Genomic DNA, 13487 nt, shown 5'->3' on the forward strand with positions numbered 1-13487 from the left:
ATGCACGGTTGTTGATTGCGTGATTACGGTGGATATCGTGATCTTGGAGTGGAGAGGAGGCGCCCAACACCCGCAGTCACTGAGCGGAGAGAGGAGGAGGAGAGTAGCGCCCGCCGTTACGGCGAAGGCTACACGAGCACCCTCACGCGTCGGAATGCGGAGTGCCCGCTACGCGAGCGAGAGCTCTCCCGCCCGAAGTGGAGAGGAGGCGCCCAACACCCGCAGTCACTGAGCGGAGAGAGGAGGAGGAGAGTAGCGCGCGCCCATCTCCCCCCGTTGCTAGGGAAGACGAGGAGGAAGACGAGGGGCGCGCGCACCCGCAGCTGTTGCTATGCGGACGACGGCGGCGGATGATTCAGGCTCGCTTAAGAAGTGCATTCGCACTTAATAATTATGGGGAATCATAAAAAAGGGAAATGTCACTAGTTGTTTTGTCGAAACAATGGCTCTGACAGCATTCTCTTTTGCGAAGATTTCCCTTTATTTCGATCCCCCATGTTCCTTTGAATATCAGTCCTACTTATATTACTGCCATGCCATCTGGTTTGGGAAAACCCACACAGAGAGCCTTGAAAGTTCTTGAAAAACCTTGAAGTTTTGTCACGTAAACAAGTACAAGTCGTGCTTCATTGTACAGTCTAGTCCACTTATAACAATATCTAAGTGCCAAGGAAAGCCCATTGTTCTGATAATTGTTATAAGCGGGTTGTGAAATAAAAAGACGAAACTGAGCTCGAAACATTTTGTTCACGTGTGATCAAGGTCGTACTATGTACTGCTTATCTGCAAAAAAGAAGCCATACTCGGTCAGCTTTGCTTGCTTCACGCAAAGCTGGTGCACACCTTTTTCAAGAGCACCTATAGGTGCCTCACCTAGCTGAGCAAAAGGTACTTGGTGGAAACGAAGTCCCTGAGGGACTGTATCATGCGTTGGGCCTCCTGCGAAGACACTACCTGAGTTGGCTGCGCAACCACGTCATCAGAGTTGTCACTGTCAGTGCTGTCCGCAGTTTGTATCCGTGCAATGATCCGTTTGTATCCGTCCGAGTGCCTCTGCAGCGAGGCACTCGGACGTTTCCAAAACGTTGTCACTGACGTCCCTCTGTGGAAAAATGGGGGCAGTTGGAGAGGCACCCAGTCGATTCAAAGTGGTGCACACGTGACACAAAAAGAAAACGACCAAGGAAGCAAGCTGCCGCGGGAACAAGGGCAAAGCGGCGGCGCGGATTCGGTCATCATATCCGATATCGCGGCACTGGAGCATTGTAATAAGCATTTTATTTTCCCATAGAATGCATACAAAAGGGGATAGTGCCATAGTTGTTCATCATTATATCCGATATATTGTTATAGATGGTATCGTTATAAGTGGACTCAACTGCAGTAGAACCTCGTTGATAAGTTTTTAAAAAAGCGTACTATCCGGTGAAAAACATACTACAGGGAATTTTTAGTGTTCACAATTGAGAGTGTACTAAGCAAGAAATTGTATGAACCGAGAACGCATTAACAAGTTTCTACTGTACAGTATAACCTCGTTACAAGAGACACTGAAGGGACCCGGGAAACGTGTCTCTTGTAACCAAGGTCTCTTGTACGCGAAGTTGCTAACATGGCAAACATGGAAAAACCAACCAAACCGTCCTCACTCAAAAGTCTCTTGTAACCAAGTGTCTCTTGTAACAGTGTCTCTTGCAACGAGGTTTTGCTGTACTCGTATTTGAAGACCTCTTGTTGCTCTGTGGTGTATGCTGCTGCTGCTGCTGGGTAGCATACCTGTCGTCATTAAGAGGCAGTGGTTGCCTGTCCCTGACAGCGCTTTGTGGCGAGAGCCTTTGAAGAGCACCCTTGTTGTTCCTCTGTTTGTGCAGAAGCTGCTCCAGTTGCGTGACAGCCAGCTGGTGCAGCAGCGCGAGGAGAACGCCCAGGTTCTCCACTCTCTTCAGCTCGCCAAGACGGTCAGAACTTCTCTATGTTTGATCCTTTGATGCTTTCTCTCCAGGAACCTTGCAAAAACAGTGGCTTTAAGGGGGGTAAGGGGGGAGGGGGTGTTGCTCTTAAAACAACTTTGAAGCAAACTCTGTGAAACTTGTCAGTCTTGCTGCTTTTTGCCCACTGATTTCAAATATGCCGTTATTTTTCAACTGGTCAATTAGTTCCCAAGATAACTAGAGATAATTAGCCATTTTTTGGCGGAACAATAAACAAAACACTGTTGGTCATAAAACTGTAATCTTCGTGTTTTCCAGTACTGTGGACCCTGGTGAATGCAACAATCGAAGCAGTTTTTTGATGCATCACTTGGAACTAATTTTACAGCTCACGAAACTGTGGTGTTTAAAACGGGCATTCGAAGTGGTTCCTTAACACTGGTGCCACCAAGGTTGATTCGACTTTCGAATTTCTAATGTTTTAATTGATGAATGAATCAAAAGTAGTTCTTTGTTTTTTTTTCAAGGCTGGAAGAAGTTTATCATTTCTTCTGACCCTCGCTGCAAATTTGTGAGTTTAATCTGCTTAATCTAAGCCAAACTACCTTGCTCTAGTTGCCTTTGTTTGGCGGTTAGGTGAAGTCAATTGCTGCGAAATACGATGTGGAATGCCCGTGTATTTGAGGGCCAACTTACAAACCTTGGCATCCACCTCAAGCGAGACTTGGTGGTTTACTACAACACAAACAATTGCTTTTAAACTTGCTTCCGCTAATAAGGTAATATTGCGATTTCGTTGCATGTTCTCGAGGCCACAGCAACATGTGAGCGCTCCCAGATAGTAACTTGCAGCCTTGTTATAAAAATTTTATTGCAGCCGAAAAAGAAGAAAATGAAAAAAGCTCACACTAACGCATAACACTTGAAGGTAGCGAAGCTGTACGCAACCTTCACCACCACCATCCCGACAATTTACGTCCACTATTGCAGCCGCTTTGCTTCTTCTTCGCTGCCGCAACGACCTTTACTCCATCATTGTTGTCATAAGTGTGAGCTTCCTTCATCTTTTTGGAAGTTATAATTATTGGACGTCACCTTGGAGGGGCGTACGCTCTTATGTGTCTTTCTCGTTCCAAGTGTTTCCATGATTACGGCGAATGCTGGAAGTTTGTTTTTGTTTGTTTGCCAGTTTTGGCCAATCTGTAAGTTTGTATGCTTGTCTTGACAGACATGTGCCGGGGACGCTTGGCGGTCGTTGCGAGGCACGCACACATGAGCGCTATACTCGGTTACAACTCAAGAACGGTGCCACCTCATGTAGTGTATCACTCCGCCAAAGCGCCGGACCCGTGACGTCAGTGCGCGCGCGTTTTGAAAGGGGTTTGCTATGAATGCGTGATATCGTCTGCCTTGTCTCACGCAGTTTGTTTGTCGTCACTGGAGTCGTTTATAAGCATAGTAAGTTCACAAAAGTCACGGGAACGGCTCTCGCCACGTTCAAAATATTCCCAGTAACGCCCTACTTGCGCCGCGCGGAGAAACATCCGGCTATGGTGATAAGGCACAGCGGCAACTTCCGGTGCCGTTCTTAAGTTGTCACCAAGTATAGGTGTTTTCTTGGTTTGCTAACTGCCAAGTTGTCGCCGCGAGGCCCACGCTCACGTGCGTGCACTCCGCAATTTCTTGGTATTTTTAACTGCGGATACGAAGAATTATGATTTGCTAAGCAGCAAAAAATGTGTACGTATCTTCCGCATTTGCATTTGCGCGCGTCTGCATAGCCCGTCGTCATAACCTATGCTGTTCCTGACTCCTTTGGAAGAGGGATCGTCTGTAAACTTTGTTTCTCCGCCTTCGTCGGCTGTGCAGAAGATCAACCAGCTGAACAGCCAGTGCCAGCAGCTGAGCAACAGCCTCCGCGCAGAGCGCAACGCCCACCAAGCGGAGTCGCAGCGCCTCCAAGCGCGCCTCGAGGGTCTCGTCGTCACGCCCACTACCTCCTCAGCCGGTACGTTCTTCATTTCAGTGCAGATTTGTTTGATAAGTTAAGGGGATGATGATGATGATGATTGCTATTGGTTTCCCCTTTGTAGCGGGGTGATGACGTGTCATCTTACCAAAAAGGACTAATATACCTATGTTTTATACATGCTCGTCGAACAACTTTCGGGACATGCTCGTCGAAACAACTTGCTTTTTAATAATGAAGTTCGGTGGGTGAAATTTGCACAGCTTGTAAAGATTCGCCTCCTCTTGTCATATATGCAATCAGATTTTCAAATAGCTGCTCCGGATGAAATTTTACACAGCATGGCGCGCAGAAAAATGGCTTTTTTGTGCACACTATTTTTTATAGCAAAAATTTTTACTGAAAATTTTAAAATACTTTATGTGGTTCCTTATGAACTGCAGAGTGTGCAAATATACCTGAAAAATACTTTATGTCAATTTTCTTCACCAGGAAAAAAAAAATGGCTGGTAGTGTACCTTTTCTTGCTTTGTATGTACTTTAGGCTTGTGCGAATATTCGAGCGCTTTGAATATTCAAATGATTATTACAGTATTTGAATTTGCTTCGACCCGAATGTCAAATTTCCGATATTTCGAAGTATTCAGGGGTGAACGAATATCAAAACTGGGTTCAAGTACTACCAGGAGTTTCGGTTTTGTTAGGCAAACCGCAGTGCCATTGACATCCGGCCTACATTTTGACTACATGTGAAGCCACGTCAAACTAAGCCACGTTCAGAGTGTTGCTAGCGTTGTCTTAGGCATCTTATGCGCGCACGTTCGTCAAGGTAGTCAAGGCTCCTGTTTTATTGTCTGAAACAATGAAACGGTAACCAAACAACTTGTTTGTTTACCGCGTGGCACGCAGGCAGTAAGCAGGTGTTGGTTGCACTCCGCGCTTGAACTTCAGTGTGCATCAGTTGCTTCAATCTGTCAAGTGATGTGGCCAGTGTGTCCATGGCTGCCAGCCTGATATGGAACTTTTTTTGTGAAGGTCCCACCAGGCCAGGAAGCTCACTGTCTCAAATGCCATGCTATTCTGAAGACGCCATTGGGGACTGCACAACTCTGGTGGCGCATTTAATAAAGAGGTGCTCGTATGTCTTTGTGGCATACAAAAGGAACGTTGTGTGCGGAAAAGCGTCAAGTCTACTGCTGTCGCTAAGCCTGATGCGCAGCAGCCTTCAGTAGATAAGTTTCAAGCCAAAGCACATACGGCACCAAAAGCACAGGAAATGACAAAGTAGTGCCCCAAAAAGAAAGCCTTTACCCCAAGCTTTTCATAATGGTAAAAGAACGGAGAAGTGACATGGCAGTTGCATATCGTGCCCGTTTGACTGTCGTGCCACGTCTCAATACGTCAAGGCTGTTCGTCAGTCCATTTCCAGTCTGTAACACCGTGCCCACTTCTGGTGGGCACCTGAAAAATCCAGTCCAGTTGCGATCTTCCTCCAATTCATTCTTGCAGATGAGACCTTGGCATCTCAGTCGTGCCGACCTGTGCCCGAGCGGCGTTCTTCCCTGGTGGTTCGGAAGCAGGTGGCCACCTCAGTGCCCAAAGGTCAGTGGCGCTCACTTGGCAAATTGCAGCGATTATTTAGGCGAAAGGTTTAGATGTCTTATAAAACGTGAAAAGTGGCCGTTGTCGTCGTCTTTGGCGGTGTAAACACGAATGGTACCAAAATGGCCGCCACTGTACACAGAGAAAATAAATAAAAATGGCAGCATCTACACTCCGTGGACGATGGCTAGAGTGCGAAGTACAGGGACCCGAAATGACATCCCATTTGCGCCCCGACCGTCATTCGATTTGAGCCGTGAGTTGCACCTTGAGTATTCCCTAAAATGAAACTGCAACTCACTGATCAAATTGAATTTCGCTTTATTTTCGCTTGATGGTGGTGTGCGCACAGATGGACGCAGACGGGCATAAGGAGGTCCTAAGGTACTCCGCACCGTTGCAGGCGAGGGTGTAAGCCGCTTGACTCTCGGGTACTAACTCGCAGTCGTAGCCCAATGGGTGAGACGACTGATGCTAACTCTGTCTGATCTACCAGACACAGGCTCGAATCCTGCCGGTGCCTGTATGATTTCTTGCGATTGTAAATGCTATGTGCATGGACGCGGACGGTGTGCTGTCCTAAGGTACTCCGCACCTAATAAATAAAAACACATTTGGATTCATGTACGTTCGAGTGTGGGTGTGCACGGAGGAGAGCTCTTGCTGTGAGGAAGCGGCCGCGTGAACTGTGGCCGATCCGCTAGTGGGTGTACAGTGTAGACCATTTATAACGTAACCGCTTATAGTGCGGGACCGGATATAACGCGGGTTTTTGTGACCACCAGTTTGCCTCCCATAGAACTCAATGCATAAGCATACCGCTTAACATGCGGTTGGCCGAACCACAATACCGTTTATAGTGCGGTTTTTCGGCGGGTCTGCTGATCGACCAACACAGCTGGGTAATCATTTTAGGGTAGCAAAAGGAAAAAAGAAATGATGAAATCGGCCATCTGACGCAGTGCGCACCCCTTGCTCTCCTCTAACTTCGACACAGAAGAAAAAAATAGGCACCCTTTAGTTCGCGCGTACGTGATAACCACAGCTGTCCTTGCTTGATGCACCTCGGAAGATAGCAACCGACTCCCCGTCCACGCGTGGCAAGTTGTTTCTATTAATCGGGAACCGCATGGCCCGTTTTCGTAAACGAATTGTGCACATCGGCATTGCGCGTGCGTTTTTTTCATGCTCGCGCCTACGATTCCGTGCTCGCGGTGGCTTCTTCGTGTGGCAGTGGGAGGAGCCTAACGACTTGCACCAATGGAAAGACGCGCACCTAATGGCGGGAGATTCGAAGCGCCCCGAGCCGGCTAGCCGCGCCAGAGGTGTTTAGGCTAAAGTCTCTCGATCAGATGAAGGGACTTTAGTTTAGGCTTACGACCGTGGTATTTTTTGATGGGCGTTTTCACAAGCAGCGTGGATGGCAGCTTATATTCCACTTTACGGTCACATTATCAGCTCTTTTCTTGCATGAGCATCTTCGCTTGCGCCTCGTGTGGCATTTCAGCGAGCGGTTAGAAGTTGTCGCTGGAGCTGCCTGCACCGCTTCACGGCCAGTGCCGACGCCATGTTGCCGCCTCTTACTGCGCCGCACACATTACGTCAGTTGTATCCGCGCCGGCGTCGCTGCGCCTGCGGCGTGCGCTGCATGTTTTCGCGAGAAATCGCTGCATGCGGTTCACGCTTTAGAACATTGTGCAGATAAGCCACCACTCTTTCCGAACAAGCGAGCCGCGCAAAGGTTTCCACCACCAGTACGTTGCGCTGATAAGCAGCCGCCTTCGGCACCGTGAACACAAGGTGGGGTAAAAATAAAAAAAAAAAAATCCCGCTGGCCTTTCTTATCATGTACTGCGGCATCTTCATAGACGCCAAAAACGCAGCCATTGTCTTTCAAAACACAAACAGAACGGAAGTTAAAGCCGCACTCGCTGTTTGTAAGACCGTGCTTTTGCAATGTGAGACCCTGCAGCAGCGGCTGATGTTAAAAATAATACGAAATAAAGACCCTGGCTTCGTTTTTAGGTGCTGTGCGTTTGGGTGATAAAAAATTTAGGATGACTTGAGAGGTAGGTGGCGATTTGGTTGAATTCGCGCACGTTTTGGTTATAGTGCGGTACCGCTTATGTGCGGATTTTTGCGGCTCCCGCGACATACGTTATAAGCGGTTTACAGTGTAATTTGCGTCAAAGGATGAAGAAACAATCGAAAATAAGAAACAGACACAAACATGATGTAGCAGCGGGAGGTGTCTTTGATAATTGTGCTGGTTTACGCATTCAAATCACAGAAGCAGACTTGAATACCAAAAGAGTTTCTCACTTTTTTTTTTTTTTTTTTTGAGTGGGGGAGGTGAGGAGAGGGGCAGTCAGAGGCTGGATTTTTGTGTTGTGCCTACAAGTAGCAGCTTTGATTATGAAAAGTTAGAATATACGAGAAGTAGCAATTGCAGTGAAAGCTCGTTAATTCGAACTTCAATCATTCATATTTAATGGATAATTCGAACTGTAGGAATTAGTCCGGCAAGGTTTCTAACGATGTTTTTGCATAAAGAAGCCCGTTAATTCGAACTTAAGTAGGTTCCACTGCGGATAATTAGAACCACGCGTTATGGCGCCACTACTTTGGTGCTTGGCGCACGGCCGAAAAAATGCACCTATAGCCTACGCACGAGGCTGCGTAGGAGCAGAAAAGGAAAAACCTGGCAAAACTAAGCTAAATCCCACGTTGTGGACGCTTTGGAAGATGCATTCTTTGCAACCTAGGTCGACGAAAAAGCAGTGGTCAGTGCGATGAACTCACAGATGAGGGCATCATATCTCTGGTCAAAAGCTGTTGCTGCCAGTGACGCTACGGGAGATGACGACAGAATGATGCGGCCGTCCGCTCAGAAATCACGGCCAAATAAAAAATTCCACCCGTGTCTCTTCTTCAGTTTTCAAGAAGGCTTTCTGCTACGTTCGTTTGTTCGTGCAAGGAGTGCAAAAAAAGGCAGGTCGGAACAAAAGGCAGGCCGCAATCACGGGCTTTTTCAAGCACAAAAGTGTTATCATGCCCTACCACTTCCCATTTGCAGTGCAATGTTGTTATGGTGCGCTTTCATTAGTTTGAACTGAGGTGGCTCCCCCTTGCGGTTCGAAGTAACGGGCTTTTACATTAGTGGGCAGCTATCGGTAGCAGGCTAACGAGGGTAAGCAATCGTAAAGCAGAAAATACAAGTGGAGCATTCGAATGGGAAGAAAATGGCAGACATTGATCTCTGATCCAATGATGATTCGGGGGGAACTGAATGTTATTTAATCGTTTACTTTTAGGATAGAAAGGGAGTATTTAGGGAGTTTTAAGAAATGCTTGGGGGTTTTTAGGAGGGTTACGATGAAGTATTTTGTTTTTATTTCCACGAGGGTGCTTTCAGGAAACATGGAGTTTTCAGGATTGAGAGGGAGTATATTCTGGCGCTTTGGGGAGTGTTTATATAATTTGGGGGGTGTTTTTAGGAGTGTTCCAGGGCAGCATTTTATTCTTTTTGGTGGAGTTTTTATGAGGTTTAGGGAGCTTATAGGAGCTCGTGGGAGTATTTTATTGCTTTCTTGGGGAGTTTTTACAGACCCACAAAGGATATTTTCGTCCCCCAATGGAATATTGAGTTTTGTTTTGTGTGTCTACGTTACCGATAATGACACAAATCTGACCACCATGTGCTTGTATTTGTGTGTGTCGAGAGTGACAGCCCCAATGACAACAGCAAAAAGAAAACATTCCTGTCAAGGGGCTGTTAACAGGTCCACTGTAAAATAATTATTTTGGCAAATTAGGAAGGTGTTGGCAAATTAGGAAGACAAAAACGAAATTCTGGCTTTTTTAGCGTTAAAGTGATGGGCGGGGAATGAGCCTATGCATGGCAGTGTAGGCGTAGTTAGCATCGTGCTGAAGTTTACAGATATACGTGAAAGTGTAGGCGCGATTACCAAAAAACAACTATCGGTTATTTAGTAGGTGTTGCTGTAATTTCACCTAAGGCAACATCTATTTAGTGCGATAAGAACTACGCTGCACTGTAAATATCAGTAGAAATATAAGTGGAGATGGCGCCACATGACCAAGGACAATTTGGGTGCCTTGAAATAAGTGTTCTCCAGTGACTGGTATCAGTAGCTACTACAAAAACATCAAGTTAAAGGGACAGCCAACCGATTTTTGTGAGTATATGCCCTTATTTGAAAGAAAAGGCATCACTTAACGCACCTTGAATCGAAGGGCCCTAGAACATTTGAACGCAGAATTTTTACATCTAGCAGTCTTACGTATCCTCCAGAATTAATGCTGGCAAACATGGCAGCTAGCCGCGCGGCAACGTAGATGAAAACAGGTATCTAAAAAGCTTGGCCCTGGCTAAAACAACAATAAAGTGCACTCCTTCCTTTTCCTTCGTGGGGTTTTTGAATCGCGCATCGAAAGCAACGTTTGCATGTGTGTGGTAGTGGCACGTTTAGATGCTACATGGCACCACTTTTAAGTCTTCAGAAAGTTTAGTGCCGCATTGAAGTGATCTCCGCCAATTTGTTCAGAAATTCACCGTGGTGACCCCACTATGTAGAACACTATGTTTTGTATGCACTAGAGGACATGGACTCCACAAATAGCTGTCCCTTTAAAAGTTTTAACCCCGTCTTTTTTTGTTGCCTTGCTCCTCTGCATACTGTTGCCAGTTTTTTGTTTTTTTTTAACAGTGAATGTGTTTAAACTTGAGTTCTGTTCATTGCGATCATTAACAGAAAACAGCAAAGCAGAGAGGAGGAAAATGCTAGGCCAAGAAGTGTGAGGGAAAGTGGCGAGGGGGCAACGAGCCGACGAGCAGGTGTGAGGAGTGCGCACTTCAACAAAAAAAAAAACAACACTTCCCATAGTCGGAATCAAACCTAGGTCCCTCACATTATGAAACTGGCACCTTTAAGATTGTGCTATCATCGCATTCGGTGCGCGCAGCATTTCCTTTGGGTTTGTAGCGTGAGTGTTGGCGTTGGACTTCGGCTAAGTGGGCTTTGGCTTCAGGTTGGCCACGTTTGGATTTTGGACTTTAGGAGGGTGGATTGTGGGCTTTGATTTAACTCGGTTTGCATGGAGAAAGCTTCGCTTTTTAGCCATCTTTCTCTCAAGAAAGAAGCAGACCTAAGAAAAGCGAAGTAAAAGCTAGTGATGACCACCAGCTCTGCTGTTTCCTGTCTTTGCATCGCATCCTTTGCATCCTGTCTTTGCATCCGGCTACCTTCAAAGGTAGCCGGATTTTCTTTTATGCTGAAACGGTTACCCCGGCCTGCACGAGCATTTTTGTTTGTTGGTGAATACGCTCATCAATCACCTGGAATAGTATCTTGTGTCTTTATTTGTTCTTGCGAAGGCGGAACTAACCCTGAATTCTTTTTCCCCCCCCCCCCAAATGTTTTACAGCCGACTCCCACCAGGGCTTCAGCCGATCCGAGCCGGCGACGGGTGCCCAAGGCAACTAAATCATCGATTCATGTCCACGCAGCAGTCGTTTTCTCTGCTGGTCAGAGATAATGACTTCTTGTGCTGACCAGTCGGCACGTGTAAAACCATTGTTTAATCTACGTTAGTTGTCACTGTTAGTTAGTAGCTAAGCCTAACGGCGAGCTTAAACTCTTATTCAAGTTGCGTCGCGTGGCGGAGAGCAACTTCATTGTAAAGTAGGTTGCGGCATTTCATTGTTGGATGTTTCTGAAGTTAGCCACCCATCGTCCAAACTCGCAAGTCACATATAAGCTATTGGCTTGGCTTGGCTAGCGGCTAGCTATGTCGGGACGGAAATACGCCATCAAAAGCTTGTTTGATGTTTCCGAAAGAAGCCGTTTCAAGTTTCAACCACCGGTTGTCCAAACTTGCAAGCCACACTGAAGCCATCGACTTGGCTTGGCTAGTGGCTAGCTATGCTTGGGACGGAAACGCACTGTCAAAAGCTTGTTAGGTGTTTCCGAAGGCAACCGCTTCAACCACCGGTTGTCCAAACTTTCAAGCCGCGCTGAAACCATTGGCTTGGCTTGACTAGCGGCTAGTTACATTCAGGACGGAAGCACGCAGTTGAAAGCTGTCGCGGACGTTTTCCCAAAGTGCGTGAAAACTTTGTTTCTTTAGCGTTATGCTCAAAACTAACCAAGTACACTACCAGATGTACCTAAAGGAAGTATACTATGCGTTAACCCGCAGTCTTATAGAAGTGAAAGCCAGATTTTTGAGCCGAAGGCAGCTGACAGTGTAGCAGGTACAGCCACACTGGAGGCATTTATCCTTGTTGGTTTTGTGAACTTCCGATAACCTTGGCATCTAGGGGTCCGATAGACCGGAAGCAAGTTTAGGCAGCTTGCTTAGCATATTCTATGTCTACACACAAAACATAGGTAGAGCAGTTATAGAGAAAAAGAGAGAGAGAGTTTTATATATATATATTTTTACAGATGTTCCTTGTTAACAGAGCCAGTGACGGAGGGGGTTGCGAGCGAAAGGATACGGTTTGTGTACATATTTGTGGAGAAGGCAACATCCTCATCAACAAGGGAGTGTACGCACTGGGCTGTTGGGAGCTTGTGAGTCTCGGTGGAAAAGGCCTGCGCATAAGACCAAGCAATGGTGCGGCCTCGAAGTTCTGATGCGTTTTGTTTTTTGCCGTCCATATAGTTAGCAGTAGTGCGAGTGCTTAACATTTTTATTTTGCACAGTAGTTTGTTTGTTTGTTCATCACCGGCACCATTGCTAGATAGATGGCGCACTCTTGTCTAGGGGCAGCTGTTCCGAAGCGCGTCGCGTAAGCGTTTTTACTACGGCGCGCTGTCTACTCAGGTCCTTTCTAGAAATGCAAAACAGAAAGAAAAAAAACGAAAAAAAAAGAGAAGTTTTCGGCGGCTGCCTCAGGTTTGACGTGGTTTTGTAGATGTGCAATACTAAACAAGTCTTTTTTTTTTTCTTGTTCTTGTGAAGCCCAATAAAGATGAACATGTGTCTACCTCTTTTGTGGTGTTTTCTTGGTTGGTTGTACTAAATGGAAGGCCGTTGATTTTTTGCGCTGTCCAATCCAGTAATTCCCTCTAAAGAGTGCTTCCCGGCAAGCACGTGTGAAATGAGGGAAAGCCAACTTTGTGAAAGGATACGTGTACCTGCCCTAAGCAGCACTAGTATTAAACTAAGAGTGTAAAACATGGTTATATTAGTCCTTTTTGGGAAGATGACATGTCATCACCCCGCTTTAAAGGGGAAACCTATAGCAATCATCATCATCAACAACGTTAGGGCTGAATGTAAACGGAAGTGTTGTGTCGAAGTGCTTTAACACCAAATCTCATCAGCGGCATCATTTATCAAGAAAGCACAAAGATCGATACATTGCATCATCTAGGGGAAATTGGGGAAGAAGCTGGATGTAAATCAAAATTATAGGGAGTTCTTAACCTAAAAATACTCCTCTGGATCGAGACTTCTGCGTCAATATGGACACCATGGAAGTGGACCGTGTTTGTTGGAGTTCACAACACGCATCCAGTAATGATTGCTTGGAATTTCTTGTTATAACTAGGCCTAAACAAAACCCTGAATTGGGAAGAACATATTTTGTCAACAGGAACTAGTCAACTGTTCGTTACACACCTGCCTGTGGCCCCTGCAGCTCAAGATGTCGACTTTGATGCCGTGTAATTGCAGTAGAAGCTCACACGTGCGTTTTTCAGGGGTTTGCGGAATAAAACTTGTGAACTGCGTAAATGTGGGTTTATGAAGCAAATAAAAAATATATTAGGGCTGACCTTCCACAACTAATCTGATAGGAGGATGCAATTAGCAGGAATATACCAATGATGTTCTACTGCACAAGTTCATATCCACTGGGAATCTTATTAGGTACACACGTTACATGACGTTGACCGCTGAAATTGCCACAGTGGAGGTTACTGGCTGTTGAGCGCAAGCATCTTCGAGAAAAT

The 13487-nt window shown here is 46.1% G+C and overlaps 1 protein-coding gene across 1 annotated transcript in view; it reads left to right on the top strand.

The window, feature by feature from the left end:
• LOC144137621 (uncharacterized) overlaps window positions 1-12522 on the top strand; it is a gene marked incomplete at its 5' end in the record, with an annotated part of 66684 nt that extends 54162 nt beyond the window's left edge. Inside the window, 4 exons of the mRNA XM_077669564.1 lie at window positions 1872-1958; window positions 3801-3939; window positions 5410-5502; window positions 10951-12522. Of these exons, the coding sequence (XP_077525690.1) occupies window positions 1872-1958; window positions 3801-3939; window positions 5410-5502; window positions 10951-11009 (378 nt within the window). The remainder of the gene's footprint in view (window positions 1-1871; window positions 1959-3800; window positions 3940-5409; window positions 5503-10950) is intronic.
• Window positions 12523-13487: the final 965 nt, after the last annotated feature.

Source organism: Haemaphysalis longicornis, unplaced genomic scaffold (assembly GCF_048455015.1).
Source record: "Haemaphysalis longicornis isolate Haplotype H1 unplaced genomic scaffold, Haemaphysalis longicornis Haplotype H1 scaffold_425, whole genome shotgun sequence".
NCBI classification, from domain to species: Eukaryota; Metazoa; Arthropoda; class Arachnida; order Ixodida; family Ixodidae; genus Haemaphysalis; species Haemaphysalis longicornis.